Source organism: Drosophila virilis, chromosome X, assembly GCF_030788295.1.
Source record: "Drosophila virilis strain 15010-1051.87 chromosome X, Dvir_AGI_RSII-ME, whole genome shotgun sequence".
Lineage (NCBI taxonomy): Eukaryota > Metazoa > Arthropoda > Insecta > Diptera > Drosophilidae > Drosophila > Drosophila virilis.
Genome location: NC_091543.1, coordinates 20,267,777 through 20,292,558, shown reverse-complemented (window position 1 = coordinate 20,292,558; position 24,782 = coordinate 20,267,777). Strand labels below are relative to the sequence as shown.

The window sequence follows — 24,782 nt, the reverse complement described above, 5'->3', positions numbered from 1 at the left end:
TAGACAATGTTTCTCCCCCAACTTGCACACACTTCACGGCTCATTTTGGCCGTGTTTATGTCAAAGTTCTTTTGGTTGACAAGCAGTTAAATTCGACTAACGGTTAAATTACATTTTACTTGCTCCATTTTATACATATAAATTCTTATCTAATCTTATATTAGATAAGAAAATGGTTTCACCCCTTGTTATTCTTATCCCTTCTACTTATGGCAGCGCTACATTGTTGAAGTGAACATTTTAGAATCCACATTAATCCGTTAATTTGAAGCTGTATTATCGGGCTTTTATTGTCAGGCCTTGTGTCACTTGGTCCATGATTATTGACAAAACTCAAAAAGTGTTTCAGGGTGTTTTTACTATGAAGAGCACTGTGAAACCCCAATAAAAAGAGAAACCCTTTCATGAAAGTTTTTTTCGTAGAGTAGGTTTGGTTCGTAGATATGAAAAACCACATTCACATTCAAAACCTCAAAGCAGGGCGTAGGTTCGAACTGTGATTCGAACCAGAGCCAATTTTGGGCTTGCAGCCCCGATTCAAAACTAAATAAGGCTCTGGCATAAAAGCTTACTAGCTATTATTGGCCGACGTAAAAACTTGGTTGATATATATTAGAATTTACAGGTTTGATTTATACAAATAAGTTCTCTAGTATGCAACATATTTTTATTAGCTTTAAAAGTACAATTGAAGAAGGGTTCATGACAAAGTTGAAACGAAGATATTTTACAGAAATATATAATTTGTTCACATATATATATTCGTTAGGTCTTACAAACAGTAACAATTCCTTAAAAATGTACGCATCAGCATAAGCGTAAGCAATGCTTGTAGAAAAGCTGAGACGTATAGTCATGGGCTTCGGCACTTGAACACTTTTGTTTGCTTATGCCCAGATAATTTAATGAACATCGAGATTATTTCAGTGCACAAAGTTATATATTTCTAAAGTCCACTATATTTTACAAACATCTAACATCTTGACGCAGTAAAATTTCCTTCTCAGAGTAACGCTTGCATTCATTCGCTCAAAAGGTGTCATAAATAAATGACTCCTCTAAACAACTAGCAGCTAGCAAAAAATAGATAAATTCTTTTCACAAACCTTTTTCGCTAGCATCCCAAAAAGATAGTGTTATGGCGACGTCAGCGCCTTTCTAATGAGCGTCGGCAACAGGTAAGCGTAGTTAGGTAGCTGACAAGGGACAACAAGTGCGCAACCGAAAGGTAGACAGCTTGGGATGTAATAATTGGAATTTTCTTGAAGTAAAGAAGTTGAACCGTCGGCCAGTGTCCATTCGAATAAGTCACTTGGCCGTTTTCGTGTACTTTTATGCGCCGTTCTTTAGTCCTTTTGCCGTGTTTTTATTTTTGTTGTATACAAGTAAGCATCTGTTTTGTTCGTCAGTTTATTAGGGGTTTAGCTTTGTTTTTGTGTGCTGCTTAGTTACAATTCTTGCAAAAACATTTCAATAAAATTTTTTAAAACCAACATCAACAAATGTTCCTGAAGCCTTAAATAACACGCGTTATACAAGAACATTTACCTCAAATACAGGCAAAAAAATAAAAAAAATAAAAACAAAAAATAAAAAGAAAGAGAGAGAGAAAGAGAAAGAGAAAACCCCTAGCATAAGCAGCACCGAACCAGCCGCGCAAACACAAGAAATATTCTACACTTGCAATCAGAACCAAAATTGTCGAAAAATGGCAAACATGTCGATGCTGCGCATCAAGCGCGAACTGAAGGAGGTTATGCGGGGCGACGACTTTGTTCAGGGCATGATTAAGCTCGAACTCATCAACGACAACTGGACGAACTTGCGCGGAGAGATAAAGGGACCATGCGACACGCCCTACGAAGGCGGCAGGTTTGCGCTGGAGATCAAGGTGCCGGACACATATCCTTTTAGTCCGCCCAAGGTCCGCTTTACGACACGGATCTGGCATCCAAACATTTCGGCCGCATCGGGCGCCATCTGCCGAGACATCCTAAAGGACAATTGGGCTGCTGCGATGACATTGCGCACGGTGCTGCTGTCGCTCCAGGCACTGCTCTCCGCCGCCCAGCCAGATGATCCGCAGGATGTGTGCATCGCCTACCAGTTCAAGGCCAAGCCCGATGTATTCCAGGTGACGGCCAAGCACTGGACAAACGTTTACGCAGGCGGACCGCATGTATTTCCCGATTGCGATACGAAGGTTTTATGTCTCATGGAATTGGGCCTCGACGAGCACGAGGCACGCATACTGCTCTCCCGGGAGAATTGGAATTTGGATGGTGCCACCGAGCGTATATTCCCTTAAAAAACAACAGACAGCTGTAGCTCTTGTATTTGTATGCAGCTAACTTCTGACAAACGTTACAAATTCTAGCCATCAATCCCTTTCAGTCAATCAATCAATCAAATAACAACGGAATCGCGAAATTCCAGTTTTAGTCAACAACAGCAGCGACAGCAAGCGATACACTCACAATTTCCAATACGCAAAGACGCCAACTGAATTTGTAAATTTTACCCAATTTGTAGTTATTTTTACTTTTCCAAATCTATTTGTTGTGTAACATATATTTAGCTCCAAGCGAATTTCAATTAAAAATCATACAAATCCCAGTTTAAACTCCACTCTCACATCCTGTCTCCATGAAATGGCATTGAGGATTCAAGATAAGAAACCAATAATGGAAACATATCTTTGGGCCTTTCAAATAATTACATGCTTACATATTCTTGATCTGGCACAGCGACAAATTTTCAACAGACATATCTCCATCCTGTACATTTGGCTGGCGGAATTCTGTCGCTACATTTTTATTTTATATTAGTTTTAAAAAGTATGAAGCACGAGTAGAACTTAAGATTACAAAAATATTGAAAAGAGAGCAGCATAGAAACCATTTGAAGATTTAAAACGTGCTTAACTTGATGCTATCAAATCACAATTCTATCCACTTAAAACTCGCAGCATTGCACCTCAGAGCTAGCTCTGAACATGTTATATATGGAATTTCACTGCTAGCAGTAGTTCATCCGACTGTTACACACAATTTATAATTGTGCATTTATTACAAATCGAGTACTAAAATGAGATCTGCTTTGAGCAAAACTACTCTCAGTGGAAACATTTAATTTACTAATTGAGAATACTCTATTCGATGGCACTGCTGAGTGGCTGATTGCATTGGCTGTGGGTTGCTGAGCTACGCTCTTGCCAGATAGAGCCTTAGTCACAGCCCAAGTCAGCAGCAAAATCAGCAGATGCTGCATGGATGGGCAGAGGGGTGCTGGCTCAGAATATGTGGGAGGTAGGCATTGGTAAAAGGAAAACCTGAAAACAATCGCCATCATTCGCCCCCATTCCGCCAATAAACGACATTTTATTATATTCTCGGCATTGGGCTCGCCTGCATTTCGCTCGCTCTGCCTTAAAGCCCAGTTCCGAACCTCCTGACTGCCACCCTCCACTCCAAACAGTATTTTTTTTTTTTTTTTTTTTTTTTATCGTTTCACTTACAAAGCGTCGCGCACTTTACGCTGATTGCGCGCTCTCGCAAACGTTTTGCTTGCTTTTGGCCCCCAGACAGGGCACCCGGATCGGTTCGGTTCGTATCTGTGTCCGTGTCCGTGTCCGTGTCCGCGTCCGCGTCCGGGTCCAGGTCTGGCAATGCGAAACTGCCACTGCTACTGAACTGCCTTTGTTTTCAGGCCCCGCACAGACAGAGTCCATGTGGCAGATAGCTGTGACTATTACTGGATACGATTCGATGGCATTCACTTTATTGTTACTTCCTTTTGCAATTATCCTTGTTAGTCGGCGTGCAGTCGAATCGAATGCTCCAAACTTGCCCAACGCAACTATCATCATTATCATCTCCATATCATCAGCTGGTTGGTTATGTTTCGGTTTGTTTTATTTTCCTTTTTTTTATATTTTTTCCTGACTTGAAGCCATAGCTTGGTTTCGCTTTTTGGCTGCGCGTATTTTCTCTCTCTCTCTTTCTCTCTCTCTCACTCTCTCGCTTTGTGGCCACAATTTTACATTGGCGAATTAGCTAACGGCAGTCGAGAGGCTTAATGACAATAGGTGCGCCATTAATCAGCCGGGGTCCATGGACATGCCCACTCCCAGCCCCCCATGGTGACTCCTGCGTTTTACGATATCTCCAATTGCTTAGCGCCTGTCTGATATCGCCCTTAAAGCGTTTCCTGGGAGTTCTCATACTCATTATTTGCCTAATTAGGCCAATTGGCCTATAGCAGTTATTTCCATATTTACTTTATTGTTGACTATTCTCTTGAAAGGTTATTATAAATCAGGAAAGAGAAATTTATTCGAGGCACGCAAGAGCTGAAAACATGATGGATAAGCGAATTGCGGCCTAAGCATTAAGACTAAAATAGGGTCGCGGTGATCGGATGTAAAGAAAGTATTAAAAATATTTTAATCTAACCTAAACTTGTTAAGAAAATCTGCTGCTATAAAGAAATTACAATAAATATAATTCGTATTAATAGAGATAAGAGTTAAGGGCATAAAATATTATATTCCCTCACAACTTCATCTACTCTACTTTGGTTGTTTCGCAAAAACTCATCCATAGTGTAGTCTCCTTAGGTTACTCTGAAGTACAAAAGTACAACAAGTACCATAGGAGTTTTTATTAACCGATCCTAAAACCAAAGCATTTGCTTTAAAAAACAGACTAACCATTTAAAATGATTTATTTCTAAAAACTTTTTGAGGGTTTATTAAGCTCAAGGCATTGACATTTTTATATCCAAACTTGATGTAACTTCCAAATGAAAATACATGCAAATTGCAAAGTACTCCATAGAATGTACCGCAAATTAAAAATGTAATTGTTAAATTAAAATATTGCAAATATACTTATAAGCCAAAGGCTTATATATATATTCACAAATGTGGGAAACAGGTTCATGCACAAAGTCTCAAGGCAGGAAGTGAGCTCGAGCCGTATGTCAAATTATTGGCAATGTTTGATCTGGAGCCCTGATACATGTTGCATAAAATAATTATTGTGCCGAGTGACCTTTGTGCTTTTTATGCTTAATTGGATTATTAAAGAATATTATAAGTAGCAATATCAACGCATTCCACTGACCATTTCAAACATTGCCACAAAAGCAGTGACAGTAGCAGCGGATGCAGCATATAAACAAAACACACATAATGCATTGTACACACACACACACATACACATAGAGTGAGAGATGGAATAAAAGTGCGGTATACACTGCAAGCGGCAAGCGGCGAGCGGCAAGCGGCGCTTAATTAAAAGCGTGCGAGAAATGAAACACTCGAGAAGCGAGAAGCGAAAAGCGAAAAGCGAGAAGCGAGCAGCGAACTGTAAGCCTTGAGCCATGGAGCTAGATGAAAGCTGCAGGCGAGTGAACTGAAATGACCAGGGAACGTGCAACGTGCAGCGTGCAACTTGCAACGTGCAACGCGCCCGTCTTGCAATGCCCCTTGTGGAAAGCATTTCCATTTGCCAAAGCCAAAGCCAAAGCCAAAACCAAATTAAATTAATTAAATTGCAAGAAAATCTGCGCTGAAGCACGTGGAAATGTGAAAAACTCAGCGTCGTTGTTGCCATTGCCAGCGTCGACGTCGTCCAAATTAAATCAGCAGAGTAAAGTCAAATTAAGTAAAAGTTAGCTTAGGTTTGTGCTGGTCGCCTGGTCTGTGGCGGGGCTGCTGCTCTCGGGGGAGGGTTGTATGAAGAGCGTTGCATACTTTTCTGTGTGCCACACACAGCTGCCCGATTGCATGTGCCCTTGCTGTGCCACGCTTTACTTTCATTTTGTTTTTTATTATATTCTTACACATTGTTGGCTTTATTTTTTTACAGTGTAGCGCCTCGTCGCCTCTTCATGCGGTAAGCAAAGCGTCGCACTTGACTCAAATCGCAACTCCCACGCTCTGCTTGCCCCCTCTCTTTCTCTCTCTCTCCCTGTCTTGCTCTCTCGCTCGCTCTCTCTCCTGCATTTTTTGCAATTAGCGGAATTGTTTCACATTTGCTTCACGCCCCCGGCGCCCCCATTCACTGCCCCGCCTCCAGCCATTCCCTTTGGCTGCGGTGTCCAGGCAACTGAAGTCGAACCGTGCCTGCAGTTTATCTGCGGTTGTCACTGTCCTGCTGCTCGTGGTACGGCCCCCTCCTGGTGGCCGGGTGGTCTACCCCTTCAGATTGGATTGTCGCTCGGTTGAGTTTGTCCCCTCTCTCTTTCTTTGTCTCTATCTCTCATTCACTCTCGGGTTTCCTCTGTGTGTTGCAGCTTGTGTCCGGCCATTTTTGGCGCCCAGTGGAAGTGTGCTAAATCTTTTAAAATACATCTAAAAACCGCGTGGCACACACACACGTACACACACACACACGCACACACGGACAAAGGACAAACAGCTTTATGCACTTTACTTGTATTTGGCTGGATGCAGTGCCCCATACCCTTTACGCCCTCTCTCCCCCTTGTTGCTGCACCGGCCCACACCCTTACTATCGTTCCATTCCAGCTGTTCCAGCGCGCTCGCCATTCTGGCGCTCTGGCGTTTTGGTGCACTCATGTGCATTTTAGTGGAAACCCAGTTTTCGTTTTAGGTGCTTAAAAGGTTTCCCCATTTGAATGCTGTTTGGCTTTTTGTGTGGGCGACAAACAACCAGTAGGGAGGGGCGCTTTAATGGGGACGGTCGAGGGGTGCTTTGACTATGGCAATGGACGCACAGCAGATAATAGATCTGACAGCGCACAGTTTTAAATCGCAGCTGCCTGCAGAATTTACTTATGTAATCTCATTTTCGACAATTCGGTTAGTTAGAAGACATAAAACTAAGCCGGCGCAGAAAAACTGAAAAACAGAAAAACAAAAAATTCGCTCGCAGAAAATGAGAAAATTTTAGCCGCTAACGAGGCAGCTGGCGGCAGCTAACAGGAGGCAGCCGTTTCCTGGCCAGAAATGACATCCTCATCTTCTTTAGGCCCCATCTACACAACCCCCCCATCAAATTGCCCTTTTCATTACCATTCCCAATCCCATTGCCATTCCCATCCTCAGCTTCATCCTGCTCCTGCAGCACTCTGCTCAAACGAGTTATGCGCATTTGCCCGCGAGCCGAGAGATTTGCGCTGCTCAGTTTTTGGTTTGGTTTCCTTCTGTTTGCCTCTGCTGCGGTGGCTTCTACTTCTTCTATTCGCTTTGGCTTCACTTCTTTTCCGTTGCCAAGCATAAGAAATTTGCAGTCGAATTTGAAGGCGCAGGTATCCTGCATAAACCTAAAAACCTCAAGGCGTACGTCATTTTGTTTACATAAAATCAACCAAGTGGAGACAAGTGCTGATGCCAGCCGGAGGAGATGGTAGCTGGCAGACTGCTGATGGGTGATGCAGATGGTAATGGGGATTGCGACAGACAATGGGACCAAAAAAATCTTGCCAACATTACGGCTTTGAATTTGCATAATTATTATTGTAAATATATGGATGTATGTGCCGGAGTGTGCGTGTGTGTCCTTGCAAGTGTGTGTTTCGTGTTTATGTTAGGCCAGTGAAGGTATTTTGAAAGCAACATTTTCCATTTAATTTGCATTTTAACTGAAGACAACCAGCTGATAAGTGCCAACATTGCAAAGCTGAGAAGGCTCCATGTAAACAATTTTTAAGTTCGAAACAAGGAGGATGCGGGCTCGAAACTCAGGCTTGTGTACGGAAGAAAACAGATTGTAAATATTGTAATATTCCTCATAATAATTATAATTATTACAGTCATAATCCTTAGTAATAATTACTTTTTGATTTTATTGATTGACAATTGATAATAGGGATCCGTACGAACTCAAATAGGTATAACAATTTAAAACCATAAGTTATTCCCGAGATATTCATTAAAAATCTTCAAAAAATATTCGATTTTTGGACCGACCCCATTTTTATAAAAAAAAAACATCATGTATCCCCATGCGTAGTTTTCAAAATTTGGTAGAAATTTTTATTGTGAGTTTTTAAATGCCAATCATTCCCAAATCGGACAACATGAACAATTTTTGATATAATGAACGAACCTTTTCTTGTCAAATATTCTGGTGAAACCCTCCGATTTTAGATTTGATGGGCTTGGTAAACTAAAAGTAAAGATCCTTACGAATTCAAAAAATTGCAAAATTCCAAAAACAAACATCTATCAAATTCAGAAATGTGCCTTGCACACTCAAATAATATGTCAGGAAGTAATTTTTATAATTTTTGGCTTAATATTGAGAAAAACTATATACCCAAAACATTTTCTTAATTTTTTAAAATGTGTAAATAGTAAATATGTTTTGGTGGAATACCAATTTTAAAATTGAAAGTGAATCAGTTCACCTGTTGAAGGGCAGTTCTTTTTAAACTTTAAATTGTTTGCATTTTATCATCGATTTTTAAAAAATATCGATATACAGAAAAAAAAAAAAAACAATGTAGAAACGTGGATCTCATAACAAGCGAACAAATGATGCAAACTATTCATTTCTAGCTGAGGTTCCAGATTTGAATGAATTAGCTCTGTCAACTGATGGCTGCTGGGGACAGGGACATCTCTGTGACATCTCAATCTTGAATGCTGAGTGAATTTCCATAAAAAGTTGCCAACATATGCAGGTTTCAACGAACGACAGATGCCACAGCACAGCGTAGTGGAGTAGAGGTGCTGCGCCTGGCAGTGGGATCAGCATTTCCAGAGCCCGTCGAAGCCTCTGAAAAGCCAAAACGGCAAAGCAAACATAAATGACAATGCATGCCACATTTTTCACAGCAGCACAAAAATTCCAATTAAGTAGCAGCTGTTGGTAACTCGCTTTGAAAATTGAACAGCGAGGCATCTGGCAGCAGGGGGTATCGGGGGAGCCCAACCGAACCAAAACAAGCGAAGCTAAGCCAAACCTAACCCAAACTCAACCAAATCAAAAAGCGTACACAAAAAAAAAAAAAAAAAAAAATTGAAAAAGAAATGCTGAAAAGGAACAAGATGAAAAGCATAGCCAAAATGTGAATTCTCTCCGACTTTTCTTGTTCCGACTACGAAATGAAAATCAATGTCACTGAGTTTGAGGCTACGCTGACAAGTCGACCAGCCTCAGCTGCTCTTGGCACAGCTTCCAGCTGCCGCCAGGCTTTCTGCTATGAGATTTTTGCCATGGGCTATGTGCATGGGTCAAGATCCTGAACGTGGCCAGGCTGGGCATAAAAGTCAGAAACATTCTTTGTGCAGTAACCAGTAAATTCCCAATGTCCCCCCACAACACCTACCCTCCGCCTCATTCGTTTGCTTCGATTCGTGACAATTGGCCAGCCCATTAGCACCAGCATACATTATGTGGTACAAATATTTTTCTATACCTTAGGCCAGTGGCACAAGTTGAGCTTATTCTATAATGACTCAATGACATCTCTCATCAAATCACATTTAAACATAACAGTTATATAATTACTGGTTCGTATTACCCAGCTTTGCTCGGTTCAAGTTTCAGACATCACTTTTCCTTCTAGTCACCTTGTTGCCTTGAACCCCCCATTTCAAATAATTTAAGTATGTCTTATAATGTTCTGATATAGAGCTGTATTTGAAGGTGAAAATTAAAATAACAAAGAATTCAAAGCTTTCGAGATCTTTCAACTTAGGTTAATCGACGATTACCAATCAATCAACCAGTCGGGTCAAAGAGAACTTATGTAGACATCTAATGTTAGGTAAAATACCAACATAAAATAATAAGTTATTTTCTTAAAGCAACGCCAGAAAACTGTCAGTGCGTGCCGCTGTCATAGTCCATATGTGGCATGTGCTTGGATGCCTTGTGAGTTGTGTGCGCTCAACTTGAAGGAAGCAAATGGTTCCGATACCAAAACTTTTGCCAGGAGCTTAAAACAACATATGAAATTCTTGAAAGTTTCTATTAAGAAGTGAGCAACAGTTTTGGTGGCCATAAAGTTCCGTCTGTCGATATGTAAATTCCTGATACTCTGCGGCTTTGCGTACCGACAAAATTGGTAACATCAGAGCCCGGCTTTAGTCGCATTTAAAGGTCAAAGGCCAAACCCAGTGAAATGGAAAGCCTTATGAAATTCACAAAAAAATTATGAAAACATGCTGCAATCTGAAATGCTTGGCTGTACTTACATGTGTGTGTATGTTAATGTGGGCACAATATAAGCATTTTTTAAACACACATCAGTTTTCAATCAGTATTGTGATATTATGCTCAAGCGAAGTCAGCTGTCATCCTTGAAACATGCTGACGAATTTATAATTGGCAGACAAAAAAGTATCGACAACCAAGTTAAAGGAAGCACAACACAAGTAACTGATACCCCGTACACACATATGGTTAAAGTGTTGCTAAGCTGCAAAGCTTGTAAAGTTTTTAAAGCTACGCAGGTTCGAACCTGAAATACAAAATGATTTTAAGTACCAGCCTGGTCGCTAAGCTAGCTGTGAAGATGTCTCAATCAAACGCCATAGTAGCTAGTCCCATTCATAGGTCTAGATATATAAGTGATATTATTGGAATATATATACCAGCTTATATGCTCTTTAAAGATCTGTACGAACAGAGCATGGAAATGCTGCAAGTTACGCCGAATGCCAACAACTACAACAAACACAACAACATTTATCAATAAAGCAAGCAAGCCAGAGACATGCGAAACACTTGTTCTCGTGTCTGTGTGTGTGCGTGCCTGCGTGAACGTGTGCGTTTATATGTGTGTGTTTGCCTGTGTGTTATGCGGCCTAACAATCAAATCCCAGATGCCAGCGATGCTCAAGAAAGGCCCACAGACGTCGACGTGTTGGCAAACCACGTTAACCTGCCAAGAAGTTCTGCTCACACACTTCACACGCCCCACGCCACACGCACACTCGCACACCCACATGAACACACGCACACTTGTTGAGAAATAATAAAAAAGAATTTAATGTGCTTAAAAATTTTCATAAAGCATCCAAACAATGCCAAACAATACAATATTTCCAGCACACACACTCAGTAAACATTAAATAAAGTAAATGTTTGAATTCTTGCACAAAAGTTGAAATAAAAACAATATTTATTTGAATACATTTTGAGGCCCTTTGCAATTGTTTATTTTCTGTTATGTCCGAAATGCGATTCTCAGCATATTGGCCCTAAAAAATATCCCAAACAAAAATGAAATATTTATACTTCAACAGATATATTGCTTTTAAATGCATCAAAGTCAAAAGCATATCCCAGGCATTGGCAAATATTGTGCGCGTTTTAAATCTCTTTGGCATTATTGTGGTATTTTATTTGGCTTGCCTTGGCATTTTGTAAAGCCAAGGCGAGACAATACCTAAATGGAAAAGACTATGATGCGTACACTCATTTTGATACGCATTCTGTGTAATAGGGTGCCATAAGTATTTTCCGATCTTACGCTGGAATTTCTAAATCGTCTCAAATGTATATATATTACCCTTTATTAAAAGAAGCTTGAAGTAGAAAGGGTAGATTATCTGAGATGTGTGAAACACGTCTTCAAAGAATTGACACAAATATCTTTAGCAAGTAAGAGGTTCTAGTCGGGAGCTCCCGCCTATCGAATAACCTGAATCCTTTTATTTCAACACAACAAATGCAGCTCTCGCATCGCGCTCGTTTGAAGTAATAAAAGTTAATTAAAAAAAAGTTTTTGGTAGGACTCGAACTCACGACAGAACGAAAGTGAATCAAATTCAGGAAGCAAAGCATAAAGTTTGGTGACTTTAGCTCTTAATATTTATAAAATTTGCTCAATAAACCCGATGTCGATATTGATTTTTATCGATTGCTTGGAAAGGTACGAACTTAAAAAGGTATTTCTTTAAGAAATCTGTTATTATTTACCCGAGATAATCCAAAATTATCATCAAAATGTTCAACATTAACTAGTTAGAAAACTGCCGTAAAAGGCCTTCCTTGGCAAACAGTTGTATAAACATAGATAAGACTTACAGAGAGCATTTGAGCTACGCAGTGCACTAATATTAACTACGATTAGCACAATTGCTATATTGGCTCCGATTGCCAGGCAGATGTCAATAATAAAGGTGTTCACAAATTGGATGATACTCTTATATCGTATTCTTGCACGAGCTGGGAACTTGCTGCGCTAAGCACCACTTTTTATGGCTTTATCCATCTAGATTGATGAAGATATCATTATATTTGCTGTTGGCATTTTATGTTGGCATTCCTTTGCTTAGTATTTATGACAGCGACTCCAGAGAATTCGGCTAATCATGACAAGGTGTTTTTTATTGAGCCACCTGTCGTTATTGCTGCTGGCCGAATGGCCAAAAATATTCGCGTTTGGCAACATTTTGCAAACATTTGCGCTAATTTGTCGCCTTCCAGCACGACATGGGCCAGTCTCGGAAGCGTGGTTGGAGGAGTGCGTGGGAGTTTTAAGTTGTAACTTATGAGTTATGAGGCGAGTACCGTGAGCGGCATGCATAAATCCCCAAAAGTCTAGATTGGGAGTTGGAAAGTGCGTGCCGTCGATTGCCCAAGATAAGCTAAGCGCTGGGCAGGGCCAGGATGAGGGGCAGTTGGCGCTAATTGTTTGCTGTGTTTTTGCTGACAATTCGTTTTTGGTCGAAAAATGTCGTGCCGAACACAAAAGTGACACGCAAATGTTGCCCAGAACGTCAACAGATCCGTCAGCGTTGATTGCGATGGCGATGGCGATTGCGCGAGAGTTGCCAATTAATTAATTAGCCCACTTGCTAGCCCTTCAATGAGCTATGGGCGTGGCCTGCGCGTGATTTATTGTGGATTACCAACTGGCCTTTGTAGTTTTGTGCGAAACAATGCTTCGCAGCTCTCTCTCGCAACACGCAAAAGTGACATTTTTATTGTCGCATTTGGCATGCCATTAGATCGCAATTCCCATAGAGCGGCTCATGTGGTATAGGTGCAGCTCATGAGTTCATATTCTGGCAAAAAGTTATAATTAGCTCGAGGACGAGCCCGACTAGCAGAACTGTTACTCATTCTGTGTAATCTAATTGTAGTTGAATCACAATTAAAATACTTTTTCTGATGCGCGACCATTTTCCACGTATTTTATTAATATGCTTACGCGGAAAAACACATAATACTTTCAAGAAATATTGAAGCAGAAGATTTTTCCGTCTCACTGCGAACTGAGTTGACACAAGCGTGCGCGTCTGTCTGTCTGTCGGTCTGTTTCCATACCAACTTGTGCGTTCATCATCCTGATGAACCTTGACATTAAGTATTTATTTTTACAGTTGATATGTTAGAATCGGATTGGTTAACTATATAATATATATAGTTTGCCATAGCAACTAATGACGATTGATTAAATCCTTCTGCCTCCTAGGTGTTTCTTTACGAAGCATATCAATTACAAGCACTGTATGATATAACACAATATTATATAAATAAGACAATCTAATTATTCGGCTGAGATCAGAAGTATGTTTTATATCTGCGCATATATATTTTAGCTGTACCTGTATTTCATCAATTGACCGCTCTGCCATGTTTTTCTTAACCATGTTTATTTTCAGCTACACAATATTTATTCTTCGCAAAAAAAAAAAAAAAAAAAAAATAAACGACGAGACTGACAATTTTGACAGAGGTCCTTTCATTAAGGCTTAGCAGCTATATCTCTGCTGTCAGGTTTGTGCCTGATTATTATTGTGTGGCAGAGTGTTTTCGCCGTCTTTTAAGCATTTTCCGCAGTGTTGCCAAAAATATACTGCGAATGAGCCGCAAAAAGCAAACGCACAATGGAAACAGACTGTGTGCCTGTGTGTGTGGGTGTGGGTGTGGATGGGCCTGTGTGTGTGTGAGCCCTAAAAGCAACAATACAGCAAAATAAACAAAAGCTCTGCACGGCCATTGTGTGCTTAAGACACACTGAAAACATATATACATATTTTACGTTCGTTTTTAAGCATTGCGTATAAGTAATTTATTTTAAGAAGACGCAAAATATATAAAGAAAACGCAGCATACTTTTGCGCGCACATGCGTGCCACAGAGACGACAGCCAAACAAGCACATAAACAATAGAAAGCTGTAAAAAGTAGCGAAAAGAAAAAATTGTACATAAAGCAAAATGTGGGGCAGAGAGGGGGAGAAGTATGAATAATAATAACCAAATTGGTTTGAGCTTATTTTGGCACAAGTGAAACGAAATAAAATTAGCTTTAAGTTGTGATGACTTTCGCCAACGATGGCGACGACGACGCCAACGTTGACGACAACGCCGTTGGCCTGGTGGCAACTCTGGCTGGCAATGCGGAGCGTAGCTGAAACGTTGCTGGAGCTGCCGGCCGACAATTTGTCAATTGACGCCCAGCCAGGCGCTGAAGCTGCTTCCGCCCGGCTGACTGTGAATGGACAGGCAGTATATTTCATAGAATTTAGCTGCAGTTGCCTCGTCTCACCGCGCGTCTGTGCCTCGGCTTATTGTGTTGCGGCTGCCACTAGCTGCTGGCTGCTGGATGCTGCTGCCGGAGTCTTTATCGCTTTTTGAAATCATCTGGCTGGAATAAATACATTTCAGCATCAATTTGCTGAGCATTCCCTGCGCGGCCACTGATCGAATCAGCAACTGCTTGGCCAGCAGTCGGCAAATTAAGCGACCATTACGTAGGCTTAGAACGTAGACCGAGTGGAAGTGCTGGCTCCATTTGAAGTGTGTGTCGTCTGCGTCGAACAAGTGACTGACTGACCCTTGTTGGCCATCGCACACCGCCACCAACCGTTTTCATCTCTATGCAAATAGCTCGTCATGGCTGCAGGCGCATTTATAATTTGCTCAGGCCGCTGCAAAATCTTTGTATTAATAATATAAATTATGTAGACTTAAGTCTGAGATACTCAGAGATATACAAAGGGAGAGAGAGAGAGAGAGAGAGAGAGAGAGAGAGAGCGAAATAGAGAGAGAATGCGTGGAAAACCCTTTTGGCCACTGGTCTGCGCTGTAATTGAAACTGAAACCTAATGACGCGTTTGATTGGCTTCAACTGAATGGGAACAGTACTAAAAATAGCCGGCGGCAGCTCCATGCGATTAGTCTTTATTAGCTGCGTGGCTGGGCTCCCTTGGCCGAACTTAAATAAACCGATTACAGACATTACTCTCCGCGTACATGCAGAGGCTATTGCTCCAGGGCTCTCTCCAGCTGAGATGAAGTAGTTAAATTGATATTAATGTAAAAAGGCTTCAGTATGTATATTTCTTTAAAATTTATAAACATTTCTTGAATCAAATCAATCTTAGCTATCCAAAGAGCTGATTCTCAAATAACTTGAGTCCAAGCCAATGCAATTTTCCAATCACAATTTTGTAGGTTAGAGATCAAATATAGCCACATCTAGTGTATGAAAATATTCAAGGCTTTCAGAAATACTTTCAGTCCAACACGGAGTTGCAAGTTAAAACTTAAATTGTTTCATTAAAAGCCTGATTTATGAAGCGAAACTCAAAACGAGAGTTGGTTTGAACTGTAAACCGATCCACTGACAAATTCCATTTTGGCTTGCAGCTCTGCCTTTCGTTAAATTAATCAGTTCAAGTGGCATTCTAGTTCAAAAGCCTAATTAGGTCAATGTAAAGCCTTTATAATCTTTTCTTAGTTCGACTTTCTGCTATGTGTGATAAATCTTGTGAGCTCAGGGCTCAACGGCTGACTCAGTGTCTTGCCTTTACGGTCTATCTGCTGTATTTTCTATGCAGTTGCTAATGGTATACTCTACTCTTGTCGGAAAAGTGAAAAGTTCGGAGTGTCACATTGCCGACATTGAACGGATTTGCCTGCACAATGTATATACGCACACCTCTGGCCCCGGTCGGTTAATTAAAAATCGGATTTCAAATTAGCAGCTTTGCGTAAATGCGAACAATTTGCATGCATTTGTAGTAACAAAAGTCGTTAGTTATCATATTATGCCCTATGACCGCGCCACGCCCACAATTTATGTTCATAAATTATGAAGTCTGCTGCTGCCCGATGACCCAGGGTCTTCCTGGTTGAGCGCAGCTCCAACTACAGACTCAGCACCGGCAGCAGGTGAGTTGCTATCCTTTTTGGTTGTCGGATTCACTGAAATCGGAATATGCAAAACATTTGATCCCTTCCGGTTTAGCTAGGTCTAAAAGTAGCGCACGATGAAATAAACTGAAATGAAATTAGGTGTAGTGGGCAAATGGACCAAAAGACAGACTGCCAGCCAGCCAGTCAGCCAACCAGATAGATAGACAGGGCGCTAGAGAAGGGAAATATAACTTTAAATTTATTACAAACCCAATAAGCGCAAGCAGAGACAAAATTATTTATTTGGCCCAGCACTGGCAATCAAAAAATAAAATTCATGTTGACGGGTGGGCGCAAGGCAACAAGCCACCCATCGCTGTGCCCCCACCACCCACAGCCAGTGAGTTCTAGTGCCCCCCGCCCTGCCAAGATACCCTTGTCGCCACAAAATAGTCCACGCAGCAAAAACAAAAGTTTATTTATTTGATACGAAGAGTGAGCAAATAAATGTTAGAGATCTTGCATCCACATTCGGAATACCCTAATGTTGCTTTTGAATATATTTAATGCTAAAAAAACGAGAAGAAACAAGCATAGAAATTATCTACTTCATATAAAGATTATATTTATAAATGTTTAAAAATATTGTTGTCATTGCTATCGTGATTATTTGTATTGCAAGAATTAATTGCATAATAATTATAATAGTTCTTAATAGAGCTCTGAGAAAAAAGAAAACAATATGTCTGTCTACTCGAGACTTAGTGCCTGGAAAAGGCGCTCTCTTTTTGGATTCTCCGACATACTGATACCCTTGCCATGCATACTCTTTAATGATTGCCAATGCTCACACAAACAAAAACAAAAATGATTTCAAAAACCTCTGACGTAGCTCACGGGGGGGTCATTGGGATCGTTTTGCTTTTGATTAAAAATCCGGTTGAATGATATTATCTGCTGCTGATATGTCGACCTTACTCTCTACAGGCTGTCCACTCATTGCCCCTTACTAGTCGCCTGGGTTGCCTTGACTTTGAGCTTGAAAGTTGTGACCAGTTCATTGAAAGTTTCAGCGCAGCAGGCACGTACAATGACACGCCCACAAGGCACACACACAATGGGCGGCTGCCGCCACCGTGTGGCGCCCAGTGACAAGCCCAATGTTAAGCAACTTTTACACTATTTGCCCATGTAAAAGTCTGTCTGCGCTTTGCATTTTTGGCCCAAAAGCAAACAGCAAACAGCAATAGCAGCAACAACGACAACTCGAATGCCATAAAAGTCATAAAAAATGGGCAACTTTTTTTTCTTTATATTTTATTTATTTATGTTAAATTCATGACATGTATTTAAATTAGTTGCCGAGCAGTTTGTCCCTTTTTGCGACTGTGTATGTGCGTGTGTGTTTGTGTGTTTGTGCCATCAAACGCAGCCGTTGTGAATTTGCACTCCAAAAAGTAGGCAACACAAAGCCGGCGCTGCATTAACAAACATTCAATTATGAAGCAAGGGCTCGATCTCTCTTTCCCTCTATCTTTCTCTAACATAAAAACTCTTTCTCTCTCTCCCTCTTTCTATCTCTTTGTGCCTGTTGGCATTGGTATTTCCAATGCAAAGACAACGGCTAGCATAAGCATCAGCGGCCAAAGCCCAAGCTCCAGTTTCAGCTTTAGTCCCTGCGGGTGGGGCGAGCAGGGGCAGGGCTTTGTTGCGGGCTCGAGGGTGAGTTGGGGATTGGCACAAAACTTTTGCCATTTGCTTGGAGGCAGCAAACGACAAAGGGCAAAGCAAACACGCAAAGTTTGCCTGCATATATCTTGTCAGTTAGTGATATGTGTATACTAAATAGCTGCATATATTATCACAGGAACATCTCTCTCTTTCCCTCTCCCCTATTTATCTCACTCTCTCCCTCTGCCTGCCGTTGTCTCTATCTTTCCATATGTCAATCCATCTCGCTTGCTGGGCATATCTTAAAAATTGCGTGCCTGGTCAAATAAATGAGCTTTCCTATTCCCACTTTTGTTTGTCGGACCTCGGATATGCTTTTTGCTAACAGTTAGATCAAAGACTCACACACACACACACACACACACTCACAAGCACAGTCGTGCACGGCAGATGCTTTACCGGAAATTGATATTTAATTAAAGTTTCAGTCGCTGCTTTTGTCTGTCTTTGGGCAAAACTTTGCCGCGTCCGACGTCTGTTGTATCTGCGGCAAATGCTGAAAATTGCATAAAGCCACAATTTTTGAGGCCGTGTCTTGGGCTTAGTTTCCGCACAGAGGTCGAATAGTTGGGGCATCTCAAATAAGATGCTTGCCACTTCTTCACAACATCTCAATATCGCATGCTCAATGCCGAAAGTTTTGACGCGAGATACCCAAAGCAAATATAAAACTTTTCGTGCTGCCACATGACAAATAAATTTGCGACTTTATCGCCTCGCTATGCTTTCAATTGTCGTATTTAATGAGATCGCGTGCTTATACCCTGTACCCATTCGAAACGGGTGAAATGCATAAACATTTGCCTGTGCAGGCAGAAGGCGGCATTCCGTGACCCCTTTAGGTATACATATTCGAGTTGTTTGAGCCATGCCCGTCCATCTGTCTGTCTATCTTTTATCTTTTTAAAAATGCTGAAGCATATTAGAAAGTTAGAAACATAAATTCCTGAATACCATTTACCATGCGAGTTTATTTCAAATATTTGAATTCCTCCCCCTAAATCAACATTTTACAATTGTTTGGGTCGGCCTCTTAAACACATCTCTAAAACATTAAGAAATAGTCACAAAATTTGGTCTGTATATTTTAAGAATGATTCGCTCTGTGCCATTACTAATGGTGCACGCAATCCTCGCTCAACAAGTTGAAAGATACCTAAAATAAATGTTAGGTTTTGCATTTCATGAAAATTGCTTAGATTTGGATACATTGAGCAGACTTATTAATGACACTCCCAAGACTTTATCTAAGCGAAATGTAAATCAGCTTTTCGAAAATTGTAACCAGCGCCCGCTCGATGCTGCTGTATATCTATTTTTATGGGCAGCACTTTAAACTTTAATTTTACAGTAATTCCCAACCAATTTTAGCCAAAGAACATGAACATTGATTTCTCACAACAAAACTACGAATATTGCCTAAATGTGTGTAGCGTTTACTCGCGCCTATTAAAAGTACCGACGGTGGCTGCTGGCATTGGCATTGCAAACATTTTGTTGCTCATTAAATGCACTCAGTCAAATTTATACCCATTTATTTTTAAGGGCGTTTCAGCACCAAGTCCCGTAGGGTCGCCAAAATGGGTGGGGGCACAGGCAAAGACGAGCAGAGCGCTTTAATGACGCTCACTAAAAGTGTTTTTTTTTTTTTCGTATTTATTTAAATGCGAGCAGAAAGCAACAGCCGCGCCTCATCTGCTGGCTGATAGCATAAAATACATGGGAAAGGGGAATGGAGGCAGGCGGAGCAGGTGAAGCTGCCGGGGGACAAGGGTGCTGAACAAACTTTATGACTTTTATCTACGCGCAAGTTTCGCACTGGCGCCCAACAACAGCGACCGAAATCGAGAATGAGAACTAAGGCAGACGACACTGGGGCAGTGGGAGTGGCAGCGGGAAGTGCGGGCAAGGATATCATCAGCCGAGTTTTTAAACATGCCTCACGGCCAAATGCATAAATATTTTCAGTGCCAGTGTCGCGAGCGCGTGAAAAGCTGGCTGAAAGAGAAACATGACATTTTTCATATAAATTTAGTTGGCTTTGGACGCTTTTGGCCGCCCTGCCACAACATTGATGGGCGTGGCATGACGCATTTGCATATTGGAGCCAAGCAGCACCAAAGTGCCATAAAAGCCAGCTACAGCTGAATGAAATGAAGTCAAATAACAGAGTACAAAGTACCAGCGACAGCAGCTAAACGACCAAAACAGAACAGAACAGAGCGAAACAAACCAAACCAAACCAAACCAAGCCATTCCAGACCAGGCAAGGCCAGGCCAGACTTGACCGGACCCCTAGACGGGACAAGCAAAAGATATAGGAAACAAAAAGTTTATATAATAGCAGATGCCATACTAAAATGGCCAACAGCCAGCCAATCTCAGTAGCACTCTTGCCCCATGGGGGCAGACTCCTCACTAGCATTAAAATGTCATTGCGCAAAGGTGTACGATAATAAGGGAAAGAGAGGGAGAGAGAGAGAGAGAGAGAGAGAGAGAGAGAGAGGAAAAAAAAGATATGAAAGTTAGGCAATGCGAGGAAAGTAAACTGTAGTCGTTCGATCTATCAAAGAATTGCATACCTACTTTTCGTCTACTCCCTGTCATCTCTCGCTCTCTTCTTCAATTTCTACATAGATATACTTGTACACTTATTAGTTAAAGGAACATTTAAAGTATAGCTTAATAATTAACCTACAAAATCTCACTAAAATCGAATACCATCAAGAAAGCATTAAATGTTCTTTCTTAGACTTAGATTTAACCATTTTAAGTTACATGTAGTCCAGTACATGTACTTTATAAGACAACAACTAGTTGAGGGACGAAATGTGACCTTGTTTATTGTAAACGAAATAATAAAATGCATAAGATATAAGGGAAAATAATTTATTTACATAAAAGAAAGCGAGCCGCGTCAACAACATCATCGAGTTACAAATTCGTTTACGGTGTTTCGATACAGAATCTAGTTAAGGTGATTTTATTGGTGTGTCTCTGGAAAATGTTGTTTATAGCAAACAGTTTGCCAGGTTTCGCCTTTTCCATGCCATGCACCCATTAAGCCAAGTCGAAAAAGGCATAACTTTATTAAAGTGCATACGAAACAAGCAGAAAGACGCCGCAGATTCCGTTTACCTAAACTTCAAAATACTATTCCGAGCTCTACCAAAAAGTGCAGTATCAGAGATCAGCTTTGATTTTCGGCTTACAAAGTAATTATTGAAGATATTTTTCACAGTACACGTCTTATGTACCCTGGAAATACAGGATATATCGAGGTCAGGCACTTTCGAATGTGCACATGCATTTAGCTATATTTTTTGTTTTTGTCGCTTCGAGCAGATTGTGTCAGATATTAAATTTATTTACGCGAAATTCGCACTTCGGGCGGTGTAAACCAACAACAACAACTGTGCATGTGGCACAAAATTGTTGCCAAATAAAAGTAAAAAATATATCACAAAAGAATTGAACAAAAATAAAAGACAAATTCTGCCGAATTGTACACATCGCATTTCATGAAATGCGTGAAGCATTTGTGTGTCGCATTTGAATACCCTGTGCCCATTGCAAATGTCAACGAGTGAGGAGTTTTGTAAGTGTCTATGTAAGAATAAGAAACAAAAGTATCATGTTCCCCATTAGGGATATTTCATCAGGTACTTCCGACAAGAGCAATTTACTTTACTTTATCTTTTAATATTTGAGTATACCCCATTTTGCTAAAAAAAGACCTAAAAACATTACGATTATATTCAGCTGGAAACATTTGAAAAGGATCCTTCTATACTCGCTTAACAAATTCAGAAAGAGTACATAATATTCGTATGTTCTTTTAATTTCATTTACTATTAAAGCTGGAGACTTGAAACTAGGTATACATAACCGTATATATCCGCAATACTCAGTCATTTTGTTGATAATGCTGCGCTTTTTGAATGTAGGGTATCTGGGAGTTAGACACTCCCATCTAGCGCACTTTTAGCAGTTGACTTTGGTTTTGTTTTATGTTTATCGCTGCAGTTTACCAACTCAAAAAAGGCGTTCGACTATACGAAGTTAAAATTTGACTGCACTCACAGCTGTGGGGGATAATGCTTCAATTGGGGCCCTGGAACAAAGGGACTATACTAAGTTGATTGGATTGCAGCAGTTGTGTCCATGCGATGTGGTTAAGAGTCGAATACAAATCCCCTTGCTGTAAAGTTAGTTATCAATTACGAGTTTGCGATTGCATCACACTCGCAATACAGTATGGTCAGATTAAAACGGAAAGAGTGTCTCATTTCGTCGATTTTAGGACCGCTTTAAATATATATTTGTCGAATAATTTCGTGTGTGTTATGAAACATGTTTTCCTGAAACGCGTTTCTATTTTTTTGTCGTTCTGTTTGTTTGTTTGTTTATTTATTTATTTATTTATGAGGAATTTAACAAAAAATATAAAGGTCGCATCATACAGACAATTATTATTCAAATATTTTATCGTTATTATTTTATCGTGCAAAGGCGCCAGCAGACACAAAATGCCAATACATGTGTTTAACAGCTGAAAAAACATACGTATAAATATTCGTTTTTGAGCTGCCGAACAGTAAATGCCCTAGCTTGGTGTGGTACTTAATAAGGGTATTCATCATGAACCTCATGTAAGGCATCAGCTATGTTGAATTTATATGCGGATACAGCTATCAATAATCTTTAGATTGACCAAGACTGATACTAACCTAAAGGTTAATTTGTGCAAAGATTTATATTTGATTTTGAAAGGAGTTGCAATATTGTTGAATCTAATATAGCTCTAAAACAGATATTCCCGATTGCACATAACCAACATAGCCTCTTTTATTTGGAGTATGAAACATTTTAATCGACGAACCAAAAACAGTAAAAAGAATTGGAAAAGTTTTAAGCTGGGAGCTCATCATATTGCTTAGCAAGAGAAAATATCGATAAATATATCGATCGGTTTGGCTGTCCTCATTATTATATAACCTGAATCTCCAAAGAGAACATTGAGTTTAGTATGTAACATGTTTCGTGATAGAAGGAAAGAACTCTTTCCGTGAAGGCATGCTGAGGCTCAAGCTGTTAGTGGAGTGGGCCGGAGCGGGGCGGTGAGAGACAGATGCCAGTTTATATAACACACCACGCAGCTATATTTGTATACTATATGCCGTACAATTGTACGTAGTGCAACACGGTGGTTATGCAAATAGCTGACAGATACATTGATATTGTTGTTATCTCTTTGTTTTTTCATACTCTGTATCCATTAAATGGGTAAGCAAACAAGTGGGTATGCTGTTTTCATGCGTGACATGTAACATGATATATATATTCCCAGTCCGACTATAAGTCGGAGCTCTATGTGTATAGTTTATTTCAAATGATCGATAACTTACTGCAAACGACAAAATTCGATAAAAATCAGCTGCAAATATCGTAGAGTGTAAAGACTTCTAGTTTAGTAAGTTAATGCTCGTACAGTAAACACAAACTATGAATACCAAATGTTTTTGATACCTCCCACAACTCTCATCCGAATTGAATTTGATTTTTATGCATGTTTAGAGTATCTACTAGTCGGTCACGTTCGAGAGAGCACTAGAGCACTCTTATGTGTATTCTTTGTTTTTATGATGAACATTTTGCTTTGCTTATATTTATGATTTAACTGCTGCAGTAGCTGTTACTGCTGCTGCTGAATGCTGGGCCGTAAAAATATAGTACGTTGAATTTCAAACTTGTTCTTTTTTTAAGGGGGGAGCCTTCGTTCCCTGAGCCCTAGCTCAGTCATAAAACTTTGCATGGGCATTTGGTTAAGACGATTTCCGGTTTAAAATAAAGTTTATTGTAAGATTTATTCGTTTATTACTCTTGTACTTGCAGACTAAATACTTTGGAATTTACTCACTTTGAATTGATCGTCTAGAGTCGAAAATCAAGAATTGGTAAGTAAAAGCAATAAGTGTTTAGATATCGGCCTAGAATAGCTAAAGCCTTTACATCGACTGCATTAAGTGTTGTCCAAGCAGATGGTGATAAAGAAAACAACTTGTACTGTGCAGCCAAAGAATTAATGTTCGGTGTTAATTAAAATAAGCAACACACTTTGACAAAATTCCATTTAATCTACTCAGCTTCGAGCTCGCAAAGTACAGAAAAGATCCAGGCGGCAAATTAATTATGCGCATATTTGTGGGCTCAACAACACCAAAAAAGGGCAAAAATGATTGAGAAGAAGACGAAAGAAAAAAGGTTCACTTTGATTTGCATATTTTGGTGCACTCGAATACGCCATTTATGACATTTACCGCATATTGCGTGGCAACTCTGGCAAGCACCCTTAACCCTCTATTAATAACAACAATCCACCTCTAATCAGTTGCTGACCGAAGGCCGCCAGTAGCCACTCCAGAGGTCCAGTGTGGTCAAGCGAGGTGCAGGGGGCTCCAGTGGGGTCCAGTGTTAAATGGTCCGCTGAGCCGCATAATTTCCAGGCGTTAAATCACGGACTCTGCCCGAGGATTAATCGCGAATCGAGAATACTCGCAGAGGTACTCAGTGGTAAAAGTATTCGCAATTCACGATATTAATATTCAGAGAGTGTGCGGCTATTCAGAAATGATAAAAATACATAAAAAGGCATATAGCTTAAATATGGGTATATTTATTTAAAATATATTTGCATTCGTTTTGTGTTGAGAATTGCGCAGTTTCATTGTTAAAGATGCGTTTTTAAAGAATGTAAAATAACCAAGCTTAAATCTATTCGCATAAAAAGAAATATTAATACGACATTTTGTCGTTTTGGAAAAATAACCGGTTCGATCTGACAACCTTATAGGCCTAACATTTAAATGATCAACTTTAGCATACTATTTGATTTACAATAAAAACTTTTGAGTAAGATTGTGCACTCAAGTAGAAATAACTTTGATTCGAAGCATTGGCTTCATCTAAGCATATTT

General features: G+C 40.2%; 2 protein-coding genes across 6 annotated transcripts in view; both read left to right on the top strand.

Moving 5' to 3' along the window:
- Nucleotides 1-24,782, top strand: part of Dop2R (dopamine D2-like receptor) — a 76,371-nt gene that overhangs the window by 2,145 nt on the left and 49,444 nt on the right. For all 5 annotated transcript variants that reach the window (XM_032439907.2, XM_032439904.2, XM_032439906.2 and 2 more), the window contains exon 2: nucleotides 23,701-23,762. The gene's annotated coding sequence lies outside the window, so the exon portion shown is untranslated. The remainder of the gene's footprint in view (nucleotides 1-23,700; nucleotides 23,763-24,782) is intronic.
- LOC6631378 (ubiquitin-conjugating enzyme E2-22 kDa) lies at nucleotides 1,419-2,635 on the top strand. The gene has a single exon (XM_002055615.4). The coding sequence runs from the start codon at nucleotides 1,709-1,711 to the stop codon at nucleotides 2,306-2,308; it is 600 nt and encodes a 199-aa protein (XP_002055651.1). The 5' UTR covers nucleotides 1,419-1,708; the 3' UTR covers nucleotides 2,309-2,635.

Coding starts and splice junctions, on each gene's coding strand:
- LOC6631378 (XM_002055615.4), top strand. CDS start 1,709: ATGGCAAACATGTCGATGCTGCGCATCAAGCGCGAACTGAAGGAGGTT.